Here is a 24,390-nt window from a genome sequence, read left to right as displayed (position 1 = left end):
GTCTATGATCTGAAGTCCACTTGCCCAAATCGCAGGCAGAACACCAAACAAGGAGAAATAGCTTCAGAAATCTACTCCATTATCCAAAAGGTGACAAATGACAACTAAACTTCCAGGATGCTCATTGCATCACCACTCCTCTACAGCTGGTTCCACGGAAGCATGGAGAGTCCACCAACATACCTGCTACCACCCACAAGGCCACATCCTCCTACCCACCCAGCATGGTAGAGACACAGGGATTGTGACATAAGCAAATACCCTCAGACTGATATATGTAAATGCCAGCCTATGAGCTTCCTGGTAGGGACACCAGCTGTGAAGGCCTCATAACATACAACTTCTTGCAACTCTCAAGCTGACGGCCTCACGAAGGGGAGGAAGGATTCCTCCATTGGAGAACTGATAGCAGTATTCTGGTAGAGGAGGCATCAAGAGCCCTAGGAGGCCAGCGGTAATCATGTAGGTGCCATGGAAACTGCTATGTGCGTTTGCTGTCCATGTTGTACATGGCAGAGATGTTGTCCGCAGTTATGCTCCTGTCTGTGCTGCAAGTTCATCTTCACCTCAGAGCGGAACTGTACCTGCTTCCCCTGCCCTTACAAAGATGAGCAGAACTGCCAGTTCTGCCACTGCACCTGTTCTGAGAGCCCCAACTGCCATTGGTGTTGCTGCTCTTGGGCCAATGATCCCAACTGTAAGTGCTGCTGCACAGCCAGCAGCAATGTTAAGTGCTACTACTATGAGAGTCGCTGCTGCCGCAATACCATCATCACTTTCCACAAGGGCCACCTCAGGAGCATCCATACCTCGTAAGTGTCAGACACCAGATGTGGGGCCATATTGGCTCATGAAAACTAGGGACCACTTGCCAGCTGTGAAGTCCACAGGGCAGGCCAGTGCGCCTCTGAGTTCATTTCTTTATCTAAAAGAAGGAGCTAAGAATTTTGTAGCAATTAACTGTATCCTAACTGGTCTATGTATGTAGACCATGTATGTAGACCATGAGTTCCAAATCTAAGCGCCATTAACTATGAAATGAGCACTGCACTCCTCTGAACCCCAACTCTCTCATCTGTACAAAATAGTAATAGCTAATAGTTAGTGCTTAAGCAACTTGCCAGGAACTTCATGCATGACCCCAGCTAACCCCTCACCCTAAGTCCACTGTTTCCATGAGGAAACTGAGCCTTTGAGAAGTAAAGTTGCCCCAGGATCACACAGCTGGAAAGATGCAGAGTCAGGATTGGAACCTAAAATTTGAGATCTTAACTTTAAAATGCTGTATGGCAAAATGGAGACAATACCCCCCCATGATACTGTAGATATAAGGATTAATGTACATGCTTTGTAATCTGTGTGTGATATAAAAATATAAACTGCTCTTTCTCTTCCTATGAACTCTTAATACCTGCAACATTTAATGGAAAAGTAAGAATTTCTACAGGGCACTTTTGACCCTGAGGATCATATAAATACCACATACATCCATGAACTCCTACTACCTTCTTTTTCCCATCCAGAAGTCATAGTACTCAGGGTCTCAAATACGCATTTGGAGTACTAACCCTCCATATTAGGTCCTACATTATCCTCACCTGCTCTACCAAACCAGTCTCTTTATGTCATACATGAGGGGAGTCTGAAGTAGTAAGAGCACACTTCTTAGAAGGCGAAAAATGACATCACCATAAGATGACAGGATTAGAAGAGGCAGTAAAATAGAAGGCAGTTTGAAGGCTTTCAAGCCTGGAAAAGCAATTCTGTAAGCAAAGGTTTGGTGAATTCAGGGGAAAGATATTATTCATCTTGCAATTAAACATTTAGTAGATGCTTAACAAACATAACTCTCCACCCATGACCCTCTCATGGTGTTTGCATAAATAGGAAATCCAGGGATTCTCCATGCAAGTCTAGAAATCCTAAAGCATGGAAAAAGGTGTCGACACTCCTTTCTTAACTACTTCATTTTCTGTGCAGCAGCAGCTGAACCTCTGAGCCCATTTCAACAGGAAAGGGATAAAATTGGTGCTTTAGGAAAATGCCTTAGGATCAGTAGCTCCCCAACGTTTTGTGCGTTGAAGTCACCTGGGGATCTTTTAAAATTACTGATGCCTGATCCCCACCCCCAAAACATTGATTTTATTGGTCTGGGGTACCACCTGAGTATCTGAATTAATTAGAATCAATCCCGCGCTTCAGGTGATCCTAATGTGTAGAATGGCCTGCAGGAGGCTAGGAGGGAAGCCAGGAGATTTGACTGGTGATACAGTAAGAATCCAGGTGCAAGAACAGGCCTGATTTTGGGAGAGAGAGGGGGCTGTGTAGAGGAGCAGAGACAGGATATCTCAGCAAGAAGATAAAAGCGCTGGGCTTGATGACTGTTCTGAAATGGAACCATGGCCACTGAATGCCCCTTCCAAGCCTAAGACTTTTGGAGGATGGGCAGGGATGCTACCACAAGTGTTAGGAGGTCAGCTCTGGGTGCTTTTCTTCAATTTGGCCTCTCTCCTGGCTTCTGACCCTCTGCCTCCCCTGTTTCTCATCACCACTTTCTGTTCAGCACCTCGCTTGTCCTGCCTCACTCTGGTCTCATTCATCCCTCTCCATCTTAGTCTTTTTCTCACTTCCTTTTTCACCTCTAACACAGCTACCTAGGCCATTAATACCTGTCTCTTAGCCCTGAGACCTCTTTCTTGTCCTCCAACACCTCCCTCCCTCCTTCTTCTTTCTTTTCTGTGAAAATGCTAGCTCATGAGCTTCCTAGTAGAGATACCTGCTGTGAAGGCCTCATAACAGTCTCTCTTTATATTATATCTTGATTCTCCAGTCCTTACTTTTTTAGCAAACTAAAGTCCATCCAGGCACTACATGGACAATTGACCTGTACCTCCAAGTGATCCCTTAAGGACCTATGCAGGAATCTGGGAAAGCAGAGAGGAAATAGAGCTGAGAACATCGAGGCCAGCATGCCTGGAGCTCCCAGATCCCTAAGGGACAAATTTTCCAGGTGCCTTAATCTACACAGGAAGCATTCTCTGTCACCACAGGGCCACTCCATTCCAATATACTTGGGAAGCACCTGTGACTGTCTGGACTCAGACAGGGAATGTGGAAGACAGGGACACGTAAGGAACGCAAGAAGACAAAAGCAGAAAGGAACACAGCCACAATGTCAACATTAGTATCCAAATACTATTATGCAAACAGAGGAGTTAGTAATAGCGGCAAATTGTGGGCCTATTTACACCTCCATTCCCACAGCTAATTCATTTATTTTTATACACTGCATTTGCTGGTTGTAAGTTCGTAGAACAGGCACTTGAATTTCACAAGTATGCTTTTACTCCATAGTTCTTACGATTAAATATATGAAATCAGCCTCAGGCATTAGACAAATGGAGAGCTTTAACACACACAAATGAAACAGTAGAAGCACATATTTTTCACAGACTTGGCCACTATTTTCCTTTACTGTGATTTCTCTCTACTGCAGACATTAGCTGGCTACTAGCAATGGGATGTAATTATAGTGGCCACATTTACTGAATGCTTACTATGTACCAGCAGTTAAGTACTTACATGGATTATCTCATTTAGACTTTATAAAAACCTCACAAAGCAAGTAGTACTGTGAGCTTTGATTTATAGTTAAGAAAACTGAACATGAGAGAGGTTTAAAAAAAAAATCTCAGAAGGTACAACCGTAAAGTGGTGCATTTTTATCACACATGCTCTGCCTCTAAAGCCCAGATCCATTACCATTACCTATTGGTCTGGTTGGCAGACCACACAGGTTCTAGGCTTGGCTCAGGTACAGACTTGCTCTGTGTTCCATCTATGTACAATAAATAATGTCAATGTCCTCCAGGAAAAAAAAAAAGCCCTAAGAACACACCTGTAGTTGGACAAGATTGTATTTATTGACTTATTGCAACAAGTGAGAACATAAAGCATGGGAAAGTGTAAAGTACCTTGAAAAGTTATTACAGGATTTGAGCTCAGGTGAGGACACGGGAGTAAATCTACCGAATATTTTAATAAATCTTATCTAGAAGGTGGGAAGAACAGAATGACCCGAAAGCTGCTGAAAAAAAAGAAAAAAAAAAACCCATGGTTTTTTAGTTTAAAAAAAAAATCAACCAGGATAGGGGGATGTTGGGTCATTTTTGTGATTTAGACAACGTTCTTGTCTGAGTCCAAACATTATAAAGTGGTCTTGTTTCTGCTTTGATCCAAAGTCACAGAGTGGCCTTGTCTGATACTGTGTTCTTTGATATTACCGATGTCCAGCGGAACACCGAGGCCTAGCTGACAACGCCTGACGAGTCTCTGCTGCTTTTCCCTTGCTTAATAACAGGAAGCAGTTGCAGCACGCTGGCTGTGTACCATGGACTGCTCTTAGTCCATACAAGCATTAAACTCAGTTTTAATCTTCTCAAGAAACTCTGACATGAGTACTAATTTTATAACAAGGAAACAGGCCGAGAGGTTAACTGGCTTACCTGAGGTCACCCCGCTGAAAAATGGTGGAGACAGGTTGAGAACGCAGGCACCTTGGCACTCAGCTCAGGCTCCTCACCACCACACTAGACTACCCCTCAGGAACCAAGAGTTCTTTCAGAGGTAGAGAGGCAGAGCAAGCTCTTGAGCCTGCCTCCTGAAACCCTGCCTTTGCTTCTCCTTTCAGCTCCAAGACTGCCCTGCGCACTGGGAGCAGCGATACCCAGCTGGATGAAGTGAAGTCAGTACCAGCCACAAGCCACCTGGTGGACCACCTCAATTGCCCCATGTGCAGCCGGCTGCGCCTGCACTCATTCATGCTGCCCTGCAACCACAGCCTGTGTGAGAAGTGCCTGCGGCAGCTGCAGAAGCACGCCGAGGTCACCGAGAATTTCTTCATCCTCATCTGCCCAGTGTGCGACCGCTCGCACTGCATGCCCTACAGCAACAAGATGCAGCTGCCGGAGAACTACCTGCGCGGGCGCCTCACCAAGCGCTACATGCAGCAGCACGGCTACCTCAAGTGGCGCTTTGACCGCTCCTCCGGGCCCATCCTCTGCCAGGTCTGCCGCAACAGGCACATAGCGTACAAGCGCTGCATCACCTGCCGCCTCAACCTGTGCAACGACTGCCTCAAGGCCTTCCACTCGGATGTGGCCATGCAAGACCACGTGTTTGTGGACACCAGCGCCGAGGAACAGGACGAGAAGATCTGCATCCACCACCCATCCAGCCGCATCATCGAGTACTGCCGCAATGACAACGAATTGCTCTGCACCTTCTGCAAGTTCTCTTTCCACAATGGCCACGACACCATCAGCCTCATCGACGCCTGCTCCGAGAGGTCCGCCTCACTCTTCAGCGCCATCGCCAAGTTCAAAGCAGGTCCTCCCCTTTTCCACTCCTTCAGCCTAACTTCTAGTTCAGGAACACATGGGGAAGATGGCGTGGGGCAATCTGTTAAGTGAGTGCCTTAACAGATTCCACCTAGTGGAGCAATCAAAGCACCAGGAAACACTGTGCTATCCTGCAAGTCACCATCCTGGTGTCCGCTCCTGGCAACCACCACCAGTCACTTAACTTCCCTGTGCCTTGCTTTTCTCACCTATGAAATAGGGGAATAGTAGTGACCCCCTCACTGGATTGCTGTGAGGATTAAGTGAGTTACTCTATGTAAAGCATGCAAAAAGTCACATGACAAGTGCATAAAGATTCTATAATCTTGGTTATAATCTGCATGTCCTCAGGTCTCATTTTCTCCTTTGGAAAATGAAGACTTTGATCCTATAGTATACTGACGTTCTGTGACGTTCTAAGGTGTTCTGTCACTGTTGGATCTCTTTGGTTTTCCTAAATGTGCAGGGGGGAAGAATTAAGTCAGTGCTGAGACTTATCTCAATGTTAAATTTCCCTCCATGAATTGTTTCCAAAACTTGCAGATGCCAAAGTAAATAAACTGGCAGCAAACATATAGCAACAGGGACAACTCATAACTAGCCAATGGTATTCTAGTCAACGGCTTATTTTTCCTCTGCATTCTTGTTCGTGGTGATTTGGTTGTTTTATATTGTTACATAATATTGCTTTAAGTGAAATAATATTTCAGTGATGGTTTCAGTGATGGAACCAAGCATAATAATATTTCACAGGATTCAGCAAAGAGCCCATAATTTCTGTTTCAGTGACAAAACCAAGTATAATCATATCTCACAGGATTCAACAAACAGCCCCATAATTTCTGGGTATGTCTCTACCTGGTCAGACATTAGAATCCAAAAGATTCCTTTAGTGCCCTTTACCCTCAGGAATAGTTCCTTGTATAAAGGCCAACTTAACTCAGGCTGTGGAGCACATTTTGTCTAATCTCAATAGTGCTACAGTACAGGCATTAACATGTCCTCCATGGATAAGCCAACTGTGGTTCAAAAAAATAATTAGGACAGGCAGCTAATAAGTGGCAGATGCAGTCTATTTGACTCCAGTGTCCACCGTTAATTCCACAACATTTATTTGACAATCTACTTTGTGCTAAGCAGTGACCAGAATCTGAAGATGAAGAGACTGAAGGGGAGTAAGGGGGAACCACCACCACCATCCATGGTCTGTTTCATTAAGGAGTGGCCTGCAGTCAGTTGCCAAAGTGCACCAGATCAACCCAGGCCTTTCCCATTGTCAGATCCGTTAGTCTCCAACATTCAGATAGGCCTATACACTGGGAGGGAGGCAGCTTTTCCTTGAGCTGCACAGAAAGGTCCCATTGGATGTAAAGGTGGGTCTGAAACAGGTTTTGCTAATGACCGCATCACCCCTGACTTCTCAGCAGTTTCAGGAATACCTTGATTTTTCTCAATTGCCACATACCTGGAAACCTTGCTTGTCAATTGACATTTATTTAATTTTGGAACCACCACCAGGGAAGACTTCATATTAAAGGAACCCTGCAGGAGCCACATATTACCAAGAAAATGGTAGAACTGTTGGTTCCAAAAGGGTTTTCTGAAGGTGGGACTCACTGCCTCCCTAGGCCAGGGCTTGGCTGAATTCTTTGGCCAAGCATGGCAAAGGTGCTGCTCTCTACATCCTACTGTGCCTTCCATCCCTCTGTAGGGAAACTTGTCCTTAATACATGTGAAACTTAGGATAGTTTTCTGAGTGCAGGTCACCTAAAAGTCAGACAACAAAGCTCAATTCAAGGTGGGGGGAAAATGCCTGTCCAAATTCCAAGGAACCCAGCAGCTGGAAAGGGAAAAAGGGACAATAGGTAAATTAGATATTAGCTATAAGTAAATAATTTAACCTTTCATCCTTGACGAAGAAAGAAACAGACACACAACTTTTTTTTAACCAGGGTTCAAGCTTGTTCGTGAGCACTTGATTCACTTTTCTGGGAGGTACCATAAATTGGCATTCTAAACAGATCTCTGGGTTATTCAAAAGCAAGTGATCCGGGAACACACACTGAGAAACTTGGGAACCTAGAGAGAAGATCCATTTTAGAAACTTTACTAAAAACTGATGCCCCTGTCCCATCCACACAGAGGTGCAGGCTCAGCAAGACGGACTTTTAAAAAACTCCTCATGTGATTCTATGGTGCAGGCAAGGTTGAGAACCACTGAAATAAAGGGAGCTCAAAAGTTTAGGTCCCTGCCACTCAAAGTATGGTTCGAGGACCAGAAGCATTGGCATCACCTGAGAGCTCATTAGAAATGCAGAATCTCAGGACCCACCCCAGGCCTAGTGCACCAGAATCTGTATCTTTAACATGATCCCAGGAGATTCTCTGGGTTAGATTCCAAACCTCACTGCACACTGCCTCACCTGGCTTCCTGAGCCCCAATACAGGCCCATTGATTCAGAATCTTAGCAGATGAGTCCAAGAGAAGTGGTTTTTTTTAACACTCTCTCAGGTTATTCTGGTACTCACAGAGGGCTGAGAGCCACAGCTGAAGCAATTAAGAACCTAGTTTGGAGCTAGACAAATAGAATTAGGGACAGAGCCTAGTTTCTCCCATTTACCTGGTATGTAACATTGTGCAGTCACTTAACTTCCCTGGGCCTCAAGCTTTTTCATCTATAAGTGGAAACAATATCTTCTTGTAAGAAGATATATGTGATATATAATAACATATGGATCTGGTCCATAAAAAGTGTTTAATAAATAGCAACTAGTTTTAAGTGTATTGCCTAAAAAAGAGAGCTTGATTTGACTTCGTTTAAAATCAGCTCTTGCAGAGCTTTCATATTTGTAGAAGTTTGGGATGGGACATTTCTGGCTTCCTCTGTCTTTTTTCTCCTCCTGGAGATGCCTTTTTCCCCTCATCTAAGAAATTTTTATCCTGCTTCTCAGAACTTTGCCCTACATAAGCCTAATTAATCCCTAATACAGCAAGAAATTTCCTATCCAAGTACCTTTAACAGTAGGTAACTATTGAATAGTCAAAGAAAATAATGCACAAAGTAGCATTCTGGCTGCCATAGTCACAGTGCATTGGGGAGGGCAAGAAGCACTTCTCAGCACTGAAATCACACCCTGGTAGTTTCCCTTTCAGTCTCACCTGCATCACCTCATCTTTTCTGAGCCACTGTGAGAAAGGAGATGGCAAGAAAACAGTGGGGCTTCAGCGAGTTAGCCAGAGAGTGACACTGCTGGCATTCACCAATGAGATGTTAGAAGACAGGAAAGAATGGCTTTTACTCAACAAATACGTTTTCTCACCTCTACACACCATAGTCATAGTGGTAATGTGGTCCCTGTTCGCATGATCTGACAGAATTCTAGGGTTTCCCATACTCAAGTGCACACCCTTGTTACAATGACCACCACTCACAGAAGTCTAGCTTCCTATGAACCCAGGATAGTGTTGTGAACCAAGTGCAAAAATAGCTAGTCATCCCCACTCCTGAGTAAAATTTGGTGAGGATTATTGCCCATCAATTCACTGAAGAGTTTACCTTCATGAGAAGAATCTTATCTGTAGAAGAATGACATTCTTCTAATGGCCACAGAAGGTTGACATTCTTCAAATTGCTCCTTAATGCCTCAAATCCTTTAAAGCTAACAAAGGTATTCATTTCACCTTTCACATAAAGCTCATTTCACAGACAGAGATGTGCCACATGCTCACCCTGCTATATATAGCATCCTTCAATTATAGTATCTTTGGATTTATTCATAACTTGAGCACAGATGCCCTCTCATAATCATATCCATATCCTTAGTGCCTAAAAGATACATGGCATGTAACAGGACTCCAGTAAATGTTTGTTGAATGACTGAGTGAACTTAAAATCCAAATACCATATGAGGGGCACAAGATAAATTGGTTTTCCTTGAAGTGTGATAGCAGACTCTTTTTTGAAAGGAGTGGGGGAAAGGCAAAGAGAAGTGACATAGCTGAACCACAAGAGAAACAAAGAGGGGAAAGGGCATGTAAGAGGGCCACCTCAATGAAGGGAAGCTTTGCTGATTTCCCACTGTTGTATAGGGCTGGAGGCTTAGCGAATGATGCAAGACAACCTTTAGAAGTAGTCAGCAGAAACTTAGTTCTTCCTCTTACCATTGCAAAAGCTCAGGTTTCTGACAGGGAAAAGCAGGCACCAGTCACTTTGTGACTTCACCTCTTCTCAAGTCCAACTTGCAGACAATTGAAATCTGGTAAAAACCAATACCAAGGCTGGGCTTGAACTTCCAGTCTCAGAAGGGATTACTGTTACAAGATAGAAATATCCCAGGGAAGGATCAGAGGGGGAAGAAGGGGAAGGTGTAGTAAGGAGGCCAAATTCATTTCATAAACCTCTTCTAGCCTGTTTCAGCCCAACTACAAGTGCCTTCCCTCCCTCTTCATTCACCTCCTTGGAGCCCAGGGTAATTTGTTCTAGCTTGCTACTGGCTTTGACACCTGGGGAGACGAAAATTTTAAAAGTAACTAACTTGGCATTTTTGCAGTCCGATATGAAATTGATAATGACCTAATGGAATTCAACATCTTAAAAAATAGCTTTAAAGCTGACAAGGAGGCAAAGCGAAGAGAGATCAGAAATGGCTTTCTCAAGTTGCGCAGCATTCTTCAGGAGAAAGAGAAGGTCATCATGGAGCAGATAGAGAATCTAGAAGTGTCCAGGCAGAAGGAAATTGAAAAATATGTGTATGTTACAACCATGAAAGTGAACGAGATGGATGGTCTGATCGCCTACTCCAAGGAAGCCCTGAAGGAGACTGGCCAGGTGGCATTCCTGCAGTCAGCCAAGATACTGGTGGACCAGATCGAGGAAGGCATCCAGACCACCTACAGGCCTGACCCACAGCTCCGGCTACACTCAATAAACTACATGCCCTTGGACTTTGTTGAGCTTTCCAGTGCCATCCATGAGCTCTTCCCCACAGGGCCCAAGAAGGTATGCTCCTCAGGGGACTCACTGCCCTCCCCCTACCCCATGCACTCAGAAACAATGATTGCCAGGAAGGTCACTTTCAGCACCCACAGCCTCGGCAACCAGCAGATATACCAGCGAAGCTCCTCCGTGTTGTCCTTCAGCAATACTGATGAGAAGGCCAAGGTGGGTCTGGAGGCCTATGGGAGAGCCCAGTCAGCCACCCCTGCCAAACCCACAGATGGCCTCTATACCTACTGGTGCACTGGAGCAGACAGCCAGTCTGTACAGAACAGCAGCAGCTTCCACAACTGGTACTCATTCAACGATGGCTCTGTGAAGACCCCAGGCCCAATTGTTATCTACCAGACTCTGGTGTACCCAAGAGCTGCCAAGGTAAGAAAGGTTCTGGGCCCAGTGGGGAAGGTGGGAGGGTTTGGGGGACAAAGTAGAAGTGAGTAGTCAGGAAAAGTTGCACTTATCTCTTTGACCTCTAGGATCTGGTCACTCAAATCTGCTCCTCTAGACTCTTTGTGGTCATCCCATTCAAAAGGGATAAGTTCCGGGAATCTTAAGTAACCCAAGATTAGCTTAAACCAAACAGTCAATATATTTAACTTATAGTCGTAAATATATCTGAAAGCCCTACCTCCACTGCAAAGGCAACTTCTCAACTGAAAGAGAACCCAATTTGGGAACCAAAGTAATTTGAAGACACTACTTGGCAGTGTAATGTTTCCCAAAGGAAAGCCTGTAATAGAGACAGCACAGAAATTGGAGTTACAAATGCAGGCTCCATTACCTATCAGCTGTTTCCTCTAAATTGCTACCTTTCCTAAAGCAAATATCCAGACTTTCTATGATTTGGAAAAATTGGGAGGATCATCCCCGATGAAATTTCAACTCTTCTGAGATTCAACCCGCCTTGAGGGCAGAGAGTGAAGAGTGGAGTCTCTCACAGATCTCTATAAGCGCCATTGCCTGGCTTCAAGGGACATAACTTCCCTTTGACTCTCTTGACCTAACATGGACAACATGAACAAAGGACCTTTTCTTTAACATACCTTTCAAATCTAGCTGAACACACACTGAATTGTTTGTAGAACACTTTATTAAGGTTTATGGAGGAAAAAAATTAACATGCAATGAAATATTCTATTTGAGTGCCTCTTTCCTCCTCTTGGATTTTTTTCTAGAGCCTATGGTCTGCTCCCATGCGGCAGAGTTCATCTTTTGTCTCCCATAATCTGAGAACACTCCCAAAGACTTTTAGATCCTTGAGTTCTAAACTAGCAGTTCTCAAACATTGATGGCACCTGGGGATCTTGTTAAAACGCAGATTCTATTTTAATAGGTTTCAATGGGGCCTGAGATTCAGGTTCTCACAAACTTCCAGGTGCTGCCAATGCTGCTGTCTACAGCCCACACTTTATTATTAAGGATCTAAAAAATGAAGGCCAGACACAGACCAAGCTCTACTTTTCCATTCTCCTGACACATCATAATCTATGTTTTGTTGTCTATAACTGACACAAAGAACAACCCATACTTTGCAAGATAGAACATTCCATGGGCTATTGAAATAATGAAGTGTTTCTGCCCTTCATATAAGCAATGCCCATAACTGAGCAGCTGAAATACATTTCCAAATGATACTAGATCAGCAAGGCCTATAGTGTATGCTTATTACCTCAGGGATAGCACTGGGTCTCATCTCCTGGCCAACTCAGACCTCTTAAGAAGTTGGTAGGCTCTTGCTATGGAGCCAGAGGATTGGTAGTATCTGCTTTATACCTGGGCATGGAAAACAGTCACCCCATGCCACCTATTAGTCATCCCTGATGAGCTCAAAAAAGGGACCTATGCAAAACAACTCAGTCAAGTCATTTGCTGTCAAAAGAGGACACCTAAACCTATTGCCAGACAGTGATATTTGATTTTAAAATATCATTGATTCATATTTTAGGATAATGGAATGGACTTTATACAGGAATCATAGTGCTTAGCAATGCAGAAGATTAAGTCTATGTTAACATAACATCACTCTCAAATCTTTAGGATTTTAGCATGGAAAATATTCTAAAACTTAATGTTGTAACTTTTCAATATGTATTGTTAATATCCTAGAGATTTTTTAAACTCAATTTTAGTTCTAGGAATCTCTTCCAAGAAAATTCTTAAAAATTCAGACAAATATTTATGCCCAACAGTATTTATTACAGCATTTATTTATTAGAGTATAAAATTAGAAACAACCTAAATGTTCAACCATAGAAGGACTAAATTATTTCAGGAGAAATTTTAAAGATGGTAGTTTACTGAATTTTAATGATTTAGGAAAACATACAACATAAGTAAAAGAAAATAGAAATCAAAGCAACATAATCCAAGTTATATATATATGTTTGTGTGTGTGTGTGTGTGTTCTGAAATTGCAAAGAAATAATAATGAATTAACTGAATTGTGAGATTACGAGTGATGTTTACTTTCTTCCTCTCTATTTTTCAGTATTTTTCAAGCAGGAGGACAATTGTCACCTCCATGTTGGCTGACAGTAACAGTCACAAACCTTCTGTTTGTGAAACTCATTACAAGCATCATGCCAGGCCTCATCACACAGCCTTCCAAGACTTGTGCATGGTCTAATTAAAAGTCTTCGGCAGCTACAGGGGATGGGGTCAGCTTTAACTCACCCCACAGATAGTCAACATCACAAATCTTTAACAGAAAGAAAACTGAATGATGTATACTAGTACCACACCAGTATGTTCATTTCTTCCATAGGTTTACTGGACATGTCCAGCAGAAGACGTGGACTCTTTTGAGATGGAATTCTATGAAGTCATTACTTCCCCTCCTAACAACGTACAAATGGAGCTCTGCGGACAAATTCGGGACATAATGCAGCAGAATGTGGAGCTGCACAACCTGACCCCCAACACAGAATACGTGTTTAAAGTTAGAGCCATCAATGATAATGGTCCTGGGCAATGGAGTGATATCTGCAAGGTATTGTGTACATTATTTCCCAGATTTTTTTTCTATGATAGGTTCTGGATGAGGCCCTGTTAAGATGATCATGAGATTATAGAACTCACCATGGGACTCTTCCTCTAAGCACAGAACATTTGTTAACTTGAGGCCAAAGAGAGGGCTACTGGCCTCAACCAGACTTTGCAGATGAAGCCTGAGAATTGTTCTATTTGATTCAAAAACATTTGTTCTAGGCATTGCGTAGAGATGTAGAGATTCAGAGGAAAATAAACAATCCCTGCCTTCAAGGTGCTCAGGGTCTAGTAAAAAAAAATTGTTGTGTGAGAAGGATATGAAATGATTGTGGTATGAGAAAGATAAAAATGAGGTGCTATTCTCAGGCAAGGATGGGGTGCCAGATTTAACAAATAAAAATAGAGGATACCCAGTTAAATTTGAATTTCTGGCACACAATAATTTTTATAAAATATGTCCAGTGCAATATTTAGGACCTATTTATACTAAAAACAATCTCAAACTTTCATCTGAAAGTTGAGAAACTGCCACTAAGCAGGTCAGTGTGGGTTCCAAAAAAGAAAGGACAAAATTATTCCTATCTTCTTTGTGATCCAAGACTGATTCTTCTTTATATCTCCAGGGAATACACATTCATGAGTATAATTTTACTGATATTAAAAGGAGAAAGAGAATAAAAACACCAAGACTGCCCAGAGCTGCTATCTTACCATATAACCATAAGGATGTTCTTTGGAATCAGGGTCGATTATGGCTTAATCAGGAATTCTTTAGAAGAAAAAAAAAATCCATTCATTTCAGCTTTTGAAAAGAGAAATTTATGACAAAGATAGAGACCACTCCTAGGATATGCATCTGATCTGATACCCAAGGGAACTAGAGAGTTGTCAGTTTCTCTCCCTCTCTCTCTTTCTTTTCTCTTCCTCTCTCCCTGCTTCCTTCTCTTTCCCTGCTTCCTTCTCTCTCTCACTCTCTCATTCTCTTTGCTTCTCTCTGGATCTGCACCATTTTTGGCTAGCCCTTAGTTTCTGCTCCCTAAAATTCAGCTTGTATATGGTTTTGAATTGTCATGGCCCAACCTCTGTGTGACCTGAAAGCTCCAATGCCCAACAGCATCTGACCAACCATACTCTCTTTGTTTCCTTAGTCAAATGTTCGAGGAAAAGAATCCAAGTGGTTGCTACCTCTAGTAATAAAGGCAAAGCAGGAGTAAGGGTGGTCAGTATACCAACAGCAAATCTCCTAGGGTGGGACTACTCATCCTGGTTGCCAGCCCCCGGGGGGCATGCTCTGCCTCATAGAGTCCAGCACCCATAGACACACACACACACACACAGAGAGAGAGACAGGTCAAACCTGGCACAGGAAGGACGTGGGATGGGGAAGTCTGCTAGTCACTCCTCCTGCCAGCCTCCAGCCAATTACACTGCTGCTCAGTTGCCCCAAAGCCCTTCTCATTCTTGATACCCTTCTCTTCAGAGCATAAAGTGGGAATGCCCATGGCTGCCCCACATCTGCATGTCTTCTTGACTATGGATTTTTCCTTCCTTCTAATCCCATCTGCCTTTTCAGTTTTTAGGAATTCCTAAAAATTGTCTTGCCCATGAAGGGCACTCAGTGCTGTTGCTAAATACATGTATATATATGTATTTATACATATATACATATATATATACACATATACATATATATCAATCTATTATTTTCAGATGCCAGGGAAGGAACAGGCGGAGATACCAAAGTATGTAATCAGTCTACCACCTCAGTCCCTCTTGGCTTTCCTTAGGTAGAGGTTTTTGTCGCCCTCTGAAACTATAGACTCCTTGAGAATAAAATTCACATCTAATTCATGGTTCTTTCTCCTACAGTGCTTACCACAGCACTTTGCATATAGTAGGTTCTTAATGGTTATTAAATGAGTATATGAGTGAAAATGTGACCAAATAAATGAACATATAAAGAATGTCCAAATTAAAGAGTGAAGAAATAAATTGATAAATAAAATTAATAATTACAAAGTACCATAAGATGCCTGAAAGCTGTTAAGTGTTTTATATAATCAGTCAAGAAATAGCATTCCCCTTGAAACTGTGTTTATGTGATTAATTTGCCCGCCCTGTAAAAGAAGGAAATGCATTCCAGTCCCTTTCTTTTTACACAAGATCTAAATGAGCAGAGCTCTAATTAATGAGGTTTTCTGAAAGCTTCATTTTTATCTGACTTGAGGAGCTGCAATATAGATTTTTCCTTCAGAAGCAATTCTTCCTCCCTTCTTTGTGATCATATTAGCATTCCAGAAGAAAGACTGGTTTCCTTAACATTTGTCATGATTTGCATAAGTAAAGCCTTCAATACCAAATGAAAATAAGATGTGTGTTTGAATGACATTTATAAAGTTTCATAAAAGTAATGACTTCATTTCTTTCCCATAAAATCAAAATTTTTTCCTTGGCATCAGTTCTATGCAGGTATTCTTGAAAGGTTTCACTTAAAATGTTGTAATGGGGCAGCAGAATCATTTCTTATTCAAAATGTAATATTTCTATCACATGTATTTTTGTTATAAAAAGTGAAATAACACCTTTTATGTTTTATTTGCATAATCTAGGACTTAGTTTTTAAGAGATGTATTTGGTGTATAATACATGCAGCAAGAAAATTAACTTTAATCATTTTGAAAGTTCCCTTTTGAAAGTCATCTTTATGTCAGATGGGGTATATTCACCATCACTAATCATCCCAACCACTGGGAAAGGAGGGAGTGATTGCTTCCATTTTACAGATAAGAAAAATGAGGTTGTAAGAAGCAAAGTGGTCTCATGGAAGGAAGTAAAGTGTCAGGCCTCATGGAAGGACAAGGTGAGTGGACACCTTGGTCTACATCCAAGCCCATAGCCCTTTCTTCCCCCATACCACAATCAGATGGAACTAAGTCTGGAACAGGGTAGGCTCAGCCCTGGGGACATAGTACTTTACTCTGGGAGAATGATGTCAAAGGCAACAGCAGGGAGGGCTGAACTTTTATTTTTTGAAAGTCAACATTATGCATTGAAAAGAGCATTGTATTTGGTCTTGTGTGCCTGGATTCAAGTCCCAACTCCACTAGCTGCAAGTGCATGAGGATAGGTGTTGGTCTTACACACCCTTCTGTGCCCATTGTCCCTAACTGAAAGCTTCTAACATCAAAGAGCCTAACTAGTATTTTTGAAGGGTAGAGAAATGTGTTTTTAGGTAAGTCATGTACGTGTTGACCTCAGTTTCTTCTCCTGCTCTTCCTCTGGTCCTCAATATATCTGTTGACCATCATTCCCATTTCTGAAAACAGTCTCCTTTGTTTGACTCACTGTCCTCCTCTGACTTTATATCTCAGCTGACTTCCATGAAAGCTTCCCACAACAAATCTAACTGCCCATCTGTGTATTAGTTTCCTATTGTTGTTGTAACAACTTAGTAGTTTAAATAATACAAATTATTTATTTCCTTACAATTCTGAAGAAGTCCAAATGCATTTCACTGGGTAAAATCTGTGTCTGCCGTATTGTGTTCCTTCTGGAGGACCTGAGGGAGAATGCATTTCCTTGCTTTTTCCAGTTTCTAGAAGCCACCCGCATTACTTGGCTCATGCCCCTTCCTGAATCTTCAAAGCCAGCAATATTGGGCTGAGTCCTCACACTAGCATCTCTCTGGTTCTCTTCCACCTCCATCTTCTGCCTTGAAGGTCCCTTGTGATTGCATTGAGCCCACCTGCTAACTCAGGCTAGTCTCCCTACCTGAAGACCAGCTGGGCCAGGTGCAGTGGCTCACACTTGTAATCCTAGCACTTTGGGAGGCCAAGGGAGGAGAATCTCTTGAAGCCAGGAGTTTGAGACCAGACTGGGCAACATGGCAAAATCCTGTCTCTACTAAAAATAAAAAAAAAGTCAGCCGGGTGTGGTGGTGTGTGCCTGTCATCCCAGCTACTCGGGAGGTTGAGGCACGAGACTCGCTAAAGTCTGGGAGGCAGAGGTTGCAGTGGGCCAAGATCATGCCACTGCACTCCAGCCTGGGTGACAGAGTGAGACTCCAAGTAAAAAAGTAAAAAAGACCAGCTGACTAGCAACCTTAATCCCTTTTTGTTCTGTGTGTAACCTAACATATTCAAAGATTCTGGGATTGGGACATGGACATCTCTGGGGTCTATTATTCTGTCTACCACAGTGTGTAAAGTGGATGTCCTTGGTGTCTGATGCAGCTCAGGAAGTAGTCCTGCCAGCTGCCCTGAGTCTCTGCAGTGCTGCTGTCTTCCTCTTCAGCCTGTGCTCCTGCTGAAACCCCAGCCACACAGCAGGACTGCCTGTCCATCATGAAATTCCCTTCCTGATTTTTCCTCTTCCTGCTGCAGACTCTCAGGCTGAGCCACACACCTTCAAAGATTAGGGTTGGAGGTCATTCAATCTGAATGACCACCAATATTTCACACTCAGAATAACTACCCCAAGCCTACCCGCACGGCCACCCACACACTCATAGTGGCTCTGTGCCCTGAAATGAAACCAAGATGGTTTGCATTCTTTATCTCCTTAGAATTTATTCTTTTCCAAGGAGCTCCTGACCTTTCATGTAAGTAGAACCCTGTTGGTCCTTCCTTTACTTGCCCTGCAGATAGGCTTGAATCCTGGAACAAGTATAATTTAGGATCATGTTGGACCTGATTTCTTTTTAACCTCATGTACAGAGGTCTGAATTAATTATACACCTCAATTATGGTCCATCGTTAGCACTGATCTATACAAAGACCTATTCTTCTTTATATATTCCCTTTTGTGACATTCATTCTGTTTTACGTGTTCTTCCATGATTTGCATTGTTGTTTTCAATGTGTCATTAATTTACACAATTAGCATTGTGTTACATATCTTACTTTGTCTCTTACCTTTTCTTCTTAAACGTTGTGTTTTTATGTTCCATCCATGTTGCTATGGGCATTTTGTCTTTTATTCCTTATAATATGTGATCTTTCAGAATGTGCATTTGTTCACCGCATGTTACCTCTCTATTTCAGGCAGGATGGACACCCAAGTGACCTCCAATAATGCTGTGGTGAACAGCCTTACATATGACACCTTATGGACACGATAGGGGTGTAAGGGTTCTCTGGGTTATTGATCAGTTTGCTAAGGCTTCCATAAGAAAATGCCACAGACTGGGTGGCTTAAACAAAAATTAGCTTTTGCACAGTTCTCAAGGCTGGAAGTCCAAGATCAAAATGTTGGCAGAGTTGGTTTCTCCTGAGACCTCTCTCCTTGGTTCACAGATGGTCACCTTCTCACTGTGTTCTCACATAGTCCTTCCTCTGTGCACATGCATTGTGTTATCTCTCTGTGTTTAAATTTCCTTTTCTTATAAAGACAACAGTTAGGTTGGATTAGGGTCCACTTTAACAGCCTCATTTTAATTAAATCACCTCTTTAAAGGCCCTATCTCCAAATATAGTCACACTCTAATTACTGGGGGTTAGGGCTTCAACATATAAATTTGGGGTCAGGTGCAATTCACCCCATATTAGATACATATTATGAGTGAAATTTCTAAGCCATTGACATGTGGATACTTAATTTGACCACATTCATGTACACTTCCATAAGGAGTAGATTAGAGCTACTATACCCTAAGCCCCACCTACATTTAGCAAGATCCAACTTTCTATTATTTTGCTAGCCCAATAGGTATAAAATGATATGTCCTTATTATTTTAAATTTCATTTTATATTTTTGTTAGTTTTCAGGATTTCCTTTTCTGTAAAGGACCTGTTGATATCCTTCACCCAATTTTCTATTGCATTTTTCTTTTTCTAGGTGATTTATAGGATGTCCTTATATATTCTAGGTAGTGGTTTTAGACATTGCTATTATCTTCTCTTCTGACATTTGCCTATCAGCTTTGTTCATAGTGTACTTCATAAAATAGCAGAAATATTTAATTTTGATATAATCAAAATCATCAATTATTTTTTCCTTGTGGCTTAACCTTTTGAAGTTTTATTTAAAAAGTCCTTTCTTAGGATTAGATCACAAAGATAACCTTCTATATATTCTTTTATTAAATTTACAGTTTCACCTTTCAAATTTAGCTATTTAATCCATCCAGACTCTGCCTTCGTATGTATCAAATGTATGTATGTACTCTGCCTACATACAGATGTAGGGATGTTCTTTTTCACCATGTAGTAAACCAGTTTTCCCAATACCATCTACCAACCAATGTCTATTCTTCATATTTATACAATGGCAATGCCACTTTTATATTATTTCGATATATTTAGGGATATGTCTCTGAGCACTCTATTACATGCCACGGGTCTATATTCCTGCTCTTATATCAATACCATACTTGCTTTATTATTTTTGAACCTCAGCTTTCTGCCATGTCTATATGAACTGCTAAGGTAAGTATGCACATTACCCTTCTTTCTTTTTTAGAAATTATTTAGCTAGTCATAGAAATATATTTCTTCATATACATTTTGGAGTAACTTGAATTCTTAGAAAACATTCAGATAGAATTTATTCAGAAGGCATTGTGTTTCTAAATTAATTTGGAAACAAATGGTATTTGTATAATATGTTTGAACATTTACTCAAACCATAGTCTATGTTCTTTACTGGGTGTTTAAGTTTTCCTACATAGGTACATGTATTCCTGGTTAAACTAGATTGTATAGAGATCTAACATGCAGCATGAGGACTACAATTTATATTGTTTTGATAGAAAATGTGTTAGGATTTTAGGTGCTCTTTTCATACACACACAAAAAGGTAACTATGTGAGATGATGAGTATGTTAATTTGCTTGCCTGTAGTAATTATTTTATTTTGTATACATATGTCAAAACATCATGTTGTATATCATAAATAAATAAGCCAAATAGTTTACAGACTGTTGATATTATGAACGTTATTTTATTATATTTTCTAATAGATTACCAGTTTAGAATAAAGACTATTTCTGTCTGTAGGATAATCTTGATTCCAGCAGTCTCAAAAACTCTCTTACTATTCTGAGACCCAATCTACTATTTCTGCTTTTTTTCCAGGCATATGATCCTATCTCCTATAAAGAATGATGGTTTTATCTGTTTACTTACAATTCTTGCAACTCTATTTCTTTTTCTTTCCTTATGACTTTGGCGAGAACCTTGAGTCATACATAAAATTGTGGCAGTGTTAGTAGATATCCTTGTCTTATTCCTGATATTAACGTTTCTCCATTGAGTTATTTTTATTTAGTTTGTATGGTATATAATCCTTATTAAGTTAAGGAAAATTACTTCTACTTCTAGGTTTCTGAGAAATAGGTACTTATTAAGTTTTTTGCATTATTTGAGGTAATTACATGATTTTTCTCCTTCAGGCCATTATTCATGAAGTGAATTACAATGATTGATTTTTCTGATACTAAATTCCACTTCCATTCATGGAATAAATCCTGTGTGTTCATGATGTATTACTTTTTATTACAGTTGACTTCAGTTAGCTGATATTTTATTTTGGATTATTGCATCTATAATTATAAGGGAATTAGACTCAATTTTTGCTTATATTATTTTTATCTGGTTCTGGAATCAATATTTCACAAGCTTCATAAAAAGAGCTGGGAAACTTTGGCTCTTCTGTTTTCTAGAATAACTCTTTCTTAAGAGTTTGGTAGAATTCATCTGAAAAGCAATATGAGCCTGGGGCATTTGGGGCAGGGAAGAGATGTCAACTATCATTTCAATTTCTTTGGTATTCCAAGTTTTGTTTTTCTGTTTCTTCTGTCCTCCTTTCTACCCGATTCCCTTGTTCATAGACACACCTCAGTCCTCACTGCTCCATTCACATATCACATACAGTCTTTATCTTTGAAGATTCTGACTATACTTTCAAGCAAAACCTCAATCTCCTATTTATGAGTTAATTCCTAGCCCCTCATAACACTGTTCCATCTTCCTCATGCCCTCTGATAACTCTGTGTGTATCTTAGACATTATTTATACTACTTTTATCAGGATTATCTCTATGCATTATTTCCATTTCTACTCAGCAATGGATAATCTAATATCATGTATATAATATGACCTTTGCCTTGCATGCAGCCCTGTTTTCTCTAAAACCAAAAATTTTGTAAAAATAGATAGCATAATGCTAATAAGGATCTGGCTTCTTTGTTTTTGCCCTTTCCCTTTATATACAAATATAGAAGGTTAAAAGCTTTGTACATAGAGACTTGTGCCCTGTATAAACATTCCTCTTCACTATCCAAACCTCACCCCCATTCTATCTCAAGTCCTCATTCACCTCAGTAGAACCCATTGATCCAGTGGACTGTCTCATCCCTGGGTCTCGACCTCACTCCATAAATGTTTGGGGGGAAGGAATGGGAATGCTGCCAGACCAGACTAGTAAAGAAACCCAGTATCTTCAAGGTAAGACATGGAGGGCAACATCTAAGCTAACTTGGTGAGATTTCTAGGAGGGTTCTTCTTACCCCTCATGCCCAGTACAGTCTCTCTTTTTCAGGTAGCACTGACCATTCACTGTGATTAAAGATAGTATGAAGTGTTTCTGTTAGCATCAAAGGAAAACAATTGGCAGATTCACAAATTATAGTTCTATTCACTGTTCATCTACTTCTCTAAGAATCTTCTCTTTTCCATAACTAGTGTTGGGACCACAGAGATGAAATACTGTCATTTCCCCCACACCCCAGTCAAGGCGCTCATGGTCTGGTAAGAAAGTCAAACACATTAGCTGAAACTTAACAACTCATAAGAGCTGTGACAGAACCAAGTTCTAATGACTGAGGAAGGATACAGGGGATCCTCTATGGTGAAGCTCACCTGCAGTCCAGCCCCCTCACTGTCATCAGCACTCAGTCACATGAGCTACCCTAAAAGGAAGTAGGATCTAACCTATGGAATCACAATCCCAGCACACTGTAGCTGTGGGGCTTTGGGAAAGCTGCCTGGTCCTTCTGAGCCTCAGCTTCTTCGTCTATAAAGTGGTGCCAACAGCACTGGCCTCATGTGGTTGTCGTGAGGAGTTAATGAAATGATGTGTGTAGTGTCTGGCATGCAGAAGGGCCCAGGCTACTGGGAGCTGTTGTCTATTGGGTGCCATGACTCTTTGCTTCTGATTGCAGGTGGTAACACCAGATGGACATGGGAAGAACCGGGCTAAGTGGGGCCTGCTGAAGAATATCCAGTCTGCCCTCCAGAAGCACTTCTGAGCCCCTTCAGAGCAGGAAGCAACCTCAGACACATCACAAAGTAGACATATATACACACACATATGTATGTATATTTTTCTCACCACATTCTTCAAGGAGGTTGTAGACAAATGTTTCCATGACCTCTCAGCTTTCCAACAGTAATCTTGTAAGAGCTAATAAAAGTAAATACCTGACATGGCTTGCTGTTTGTTCAGTGACAGCTATTCGTTATGATGGCAGTAATAAGCAAGACAGTCAGTAAGTCTGTATGTTTCCATCTGCTCAGGTCTAGTCCTAGGCTCAGAATTCTGTGGTGTTTTGTAGGAGCACCACCCAGCTTCTGGATGGTAAAAAGAGCACTGTATTTTGCAGTCAGGACCCCCTAGTGTGCATTCTAATGCAGGCCTAACTAGCTTTGAGTGTTTGGGCAAGTTGCTGATTGCCGCGGAATTCATTACCTCACCAGGTAGTCAGTCTATTTTAAGTAGCCAACATTAAAATGTTTTTCCTAATTATTGAACTTGAATTTGCCTTTTCACAACTTTCAGCCCATGGTCTGAGGTCTACTCTAAGTCATAAAGAGTGAGAGCCCTCCCTCTTCTCCTTCTGGACATAGCAAAGGAAGAACGGCAGAATGCCTGGTTAGAGGATCTGCTATGGTCATTTGAAACAAGGCATGGAAGAATGACAAAATCATGTATCAGCTCCAACCTCGCTGAACTGAACTTGGCCTTTCAGACAATATGAAGTCCCTAGAATTTCTTGTCATACAAAGCCCTATCTGCCAGAAATGACCCTCTACTGAACCCCACGCCATTTCTTCCTAGAAAGCACCACCTGTCTTTCAAGACTCAGCTCAGCCACTTTCCCCAGTGATCCTCCAAATGAGGATGACACCTTTCTCCCCTGGGTCTTCACTAAGCACAAGGCCCTCCCACCCCTATTCCCCATAGAGACACTCATTCCAGCCCTATGATACTTAGGAGCCCTTATTTGTCCTGAGTCTTAGAGCAGAGATGGTGTCTCATTCATCTTCTATCCTCAGTGCTTGGGACAGTGAGGCACACATTACATGTTAGTACCAGGAGGGACACACCACAGCTGAAAGGCCGACACATAGAATGACTCAGCTCTGAATATCCCCAGGTGCCAGTTTGCACATGAAGGTTTACACACAGAACTGGGACTGCCCAAGAAAAGGACCAGGCAGTAACTGGTCTCCATTTCCTCTAACGCCATCCTTTTCAGGAGCTATGCAACGGGCAGATGTGGTCAGCCCATCTAGCTTCACCAGTAAGACTTCAGCTCTGCAACCCTTTATTTTTCATCACTGCCAGAAAAGGGCTATTCCACAAAGAGATCCATACTGAGGATCTTCTGATAATGTGAGAAAATGAAGCCAAGCAGATTCCTGCTCCACCCCCAGCAGTATTACAACAAGGCATACCCCAGGGAGCTTCATTGTGATCCTATTACTGTAAATGATGGCTGGAATCCACCATCAGATTTGGTATTACCATATAATCATTTCTATAAAAGGCTTCAAAATCATTATTAGCACAGAGAACGAATTAAATGACACGCCAGCAGGGATTTTACTACTAACGAACTAAAATGAAATTAAACTAAAAAAAAAATAGAACTCTATGAATATTACATTGCAGTGATCACACCTACTCATGGTGCCAACAAGAACTAGGCTAGAATTAAATAAACCACAGCACCCTGATCTTGTGTCTCTAGAAAACATCGAAACTTGCATTTAGTGACCAAGAC

At 41.6% G+C, this 24,390-nt stretch overlaps 1 protein-coding gene across 1 annotated transcript; it reads left to right on the top strand.

Moving 5' to 3' along the window:
- The first annotated feature begins 265 nt into the window (after nucleotides 1-265).
- TRIM42 (tripartite motif containing 42) lies at nucleotides 266-22,808 on the top strand. Its single transcript, XM_011958110.1, has 5 exons — nucleotides 266-812; nucleotides 4,691-5,388; nucleotides 9,951-10,771; nucleotides 13,161-13,385; nucleotides 22,546-22,808. Exons 1-5 carry the CDS (start codon nucleotides 472-474, stop codon nucleotides 22,630-22,632), a joined length of 2,172 nt encoding a protein of 723 aa, XP_011813500.1. The 5' UTR covers nucleotides 266-471; the 3' UTR covers nucleotides 22,633-22,808.
- The last annotated feature ends 1,582 nt before the right edge of the window (nucleotides 22,809-24,390 follow it).

The sequence above is a fragment of the Colobus angolensis genome, unplaced genomic scaffold (assembly GCF_000951035.1).
Source record: "Colobus angolensis palliatus isolate OR3802 unplaced genomic scaffold, Cang.pa_1.0 Scaffold46, whole genome shotgun sequence".
Taxonomy (NCBI): Eukaryota; Metazoa; Chordata; class Mammalia; order Primates; family Cercopithecidae; genus Colobus; species Colobus angolensis.
The sequence above is the reverse complement of the archived record's forward strand: the minus strand, read 5'-3'. Positions and strand labels throughout refer to the sequence as shown.

What these genes read in the sequence shown, in the direction of transcription:
- TRIM42 (XM_011958110.1), top strand. Translation starts at nt 472, where the DNA reads ATGGAAACTGCTATGTGCGTTTGCTGTCCATGTTGTACATGGCAGAGA. An exon ending in CTCAGGAGCATCCATACCTC is followed by an intron (nt 813 to 4,690) that starts GTAAGTGTCAGA and finishes TTCTCCTTTCAG; the next exon opens with CTCCAAGACTGCCCTGCGCA. An exon ending in CATCGCCAAGTTCAAAGCAG is followed by an intron (nt 5,389 to 9,950) that starts GTCCTCCCCTTT and finishes GCATTTTTGCAG; the next exon opens with TCCGATATGAAATTGATAAT.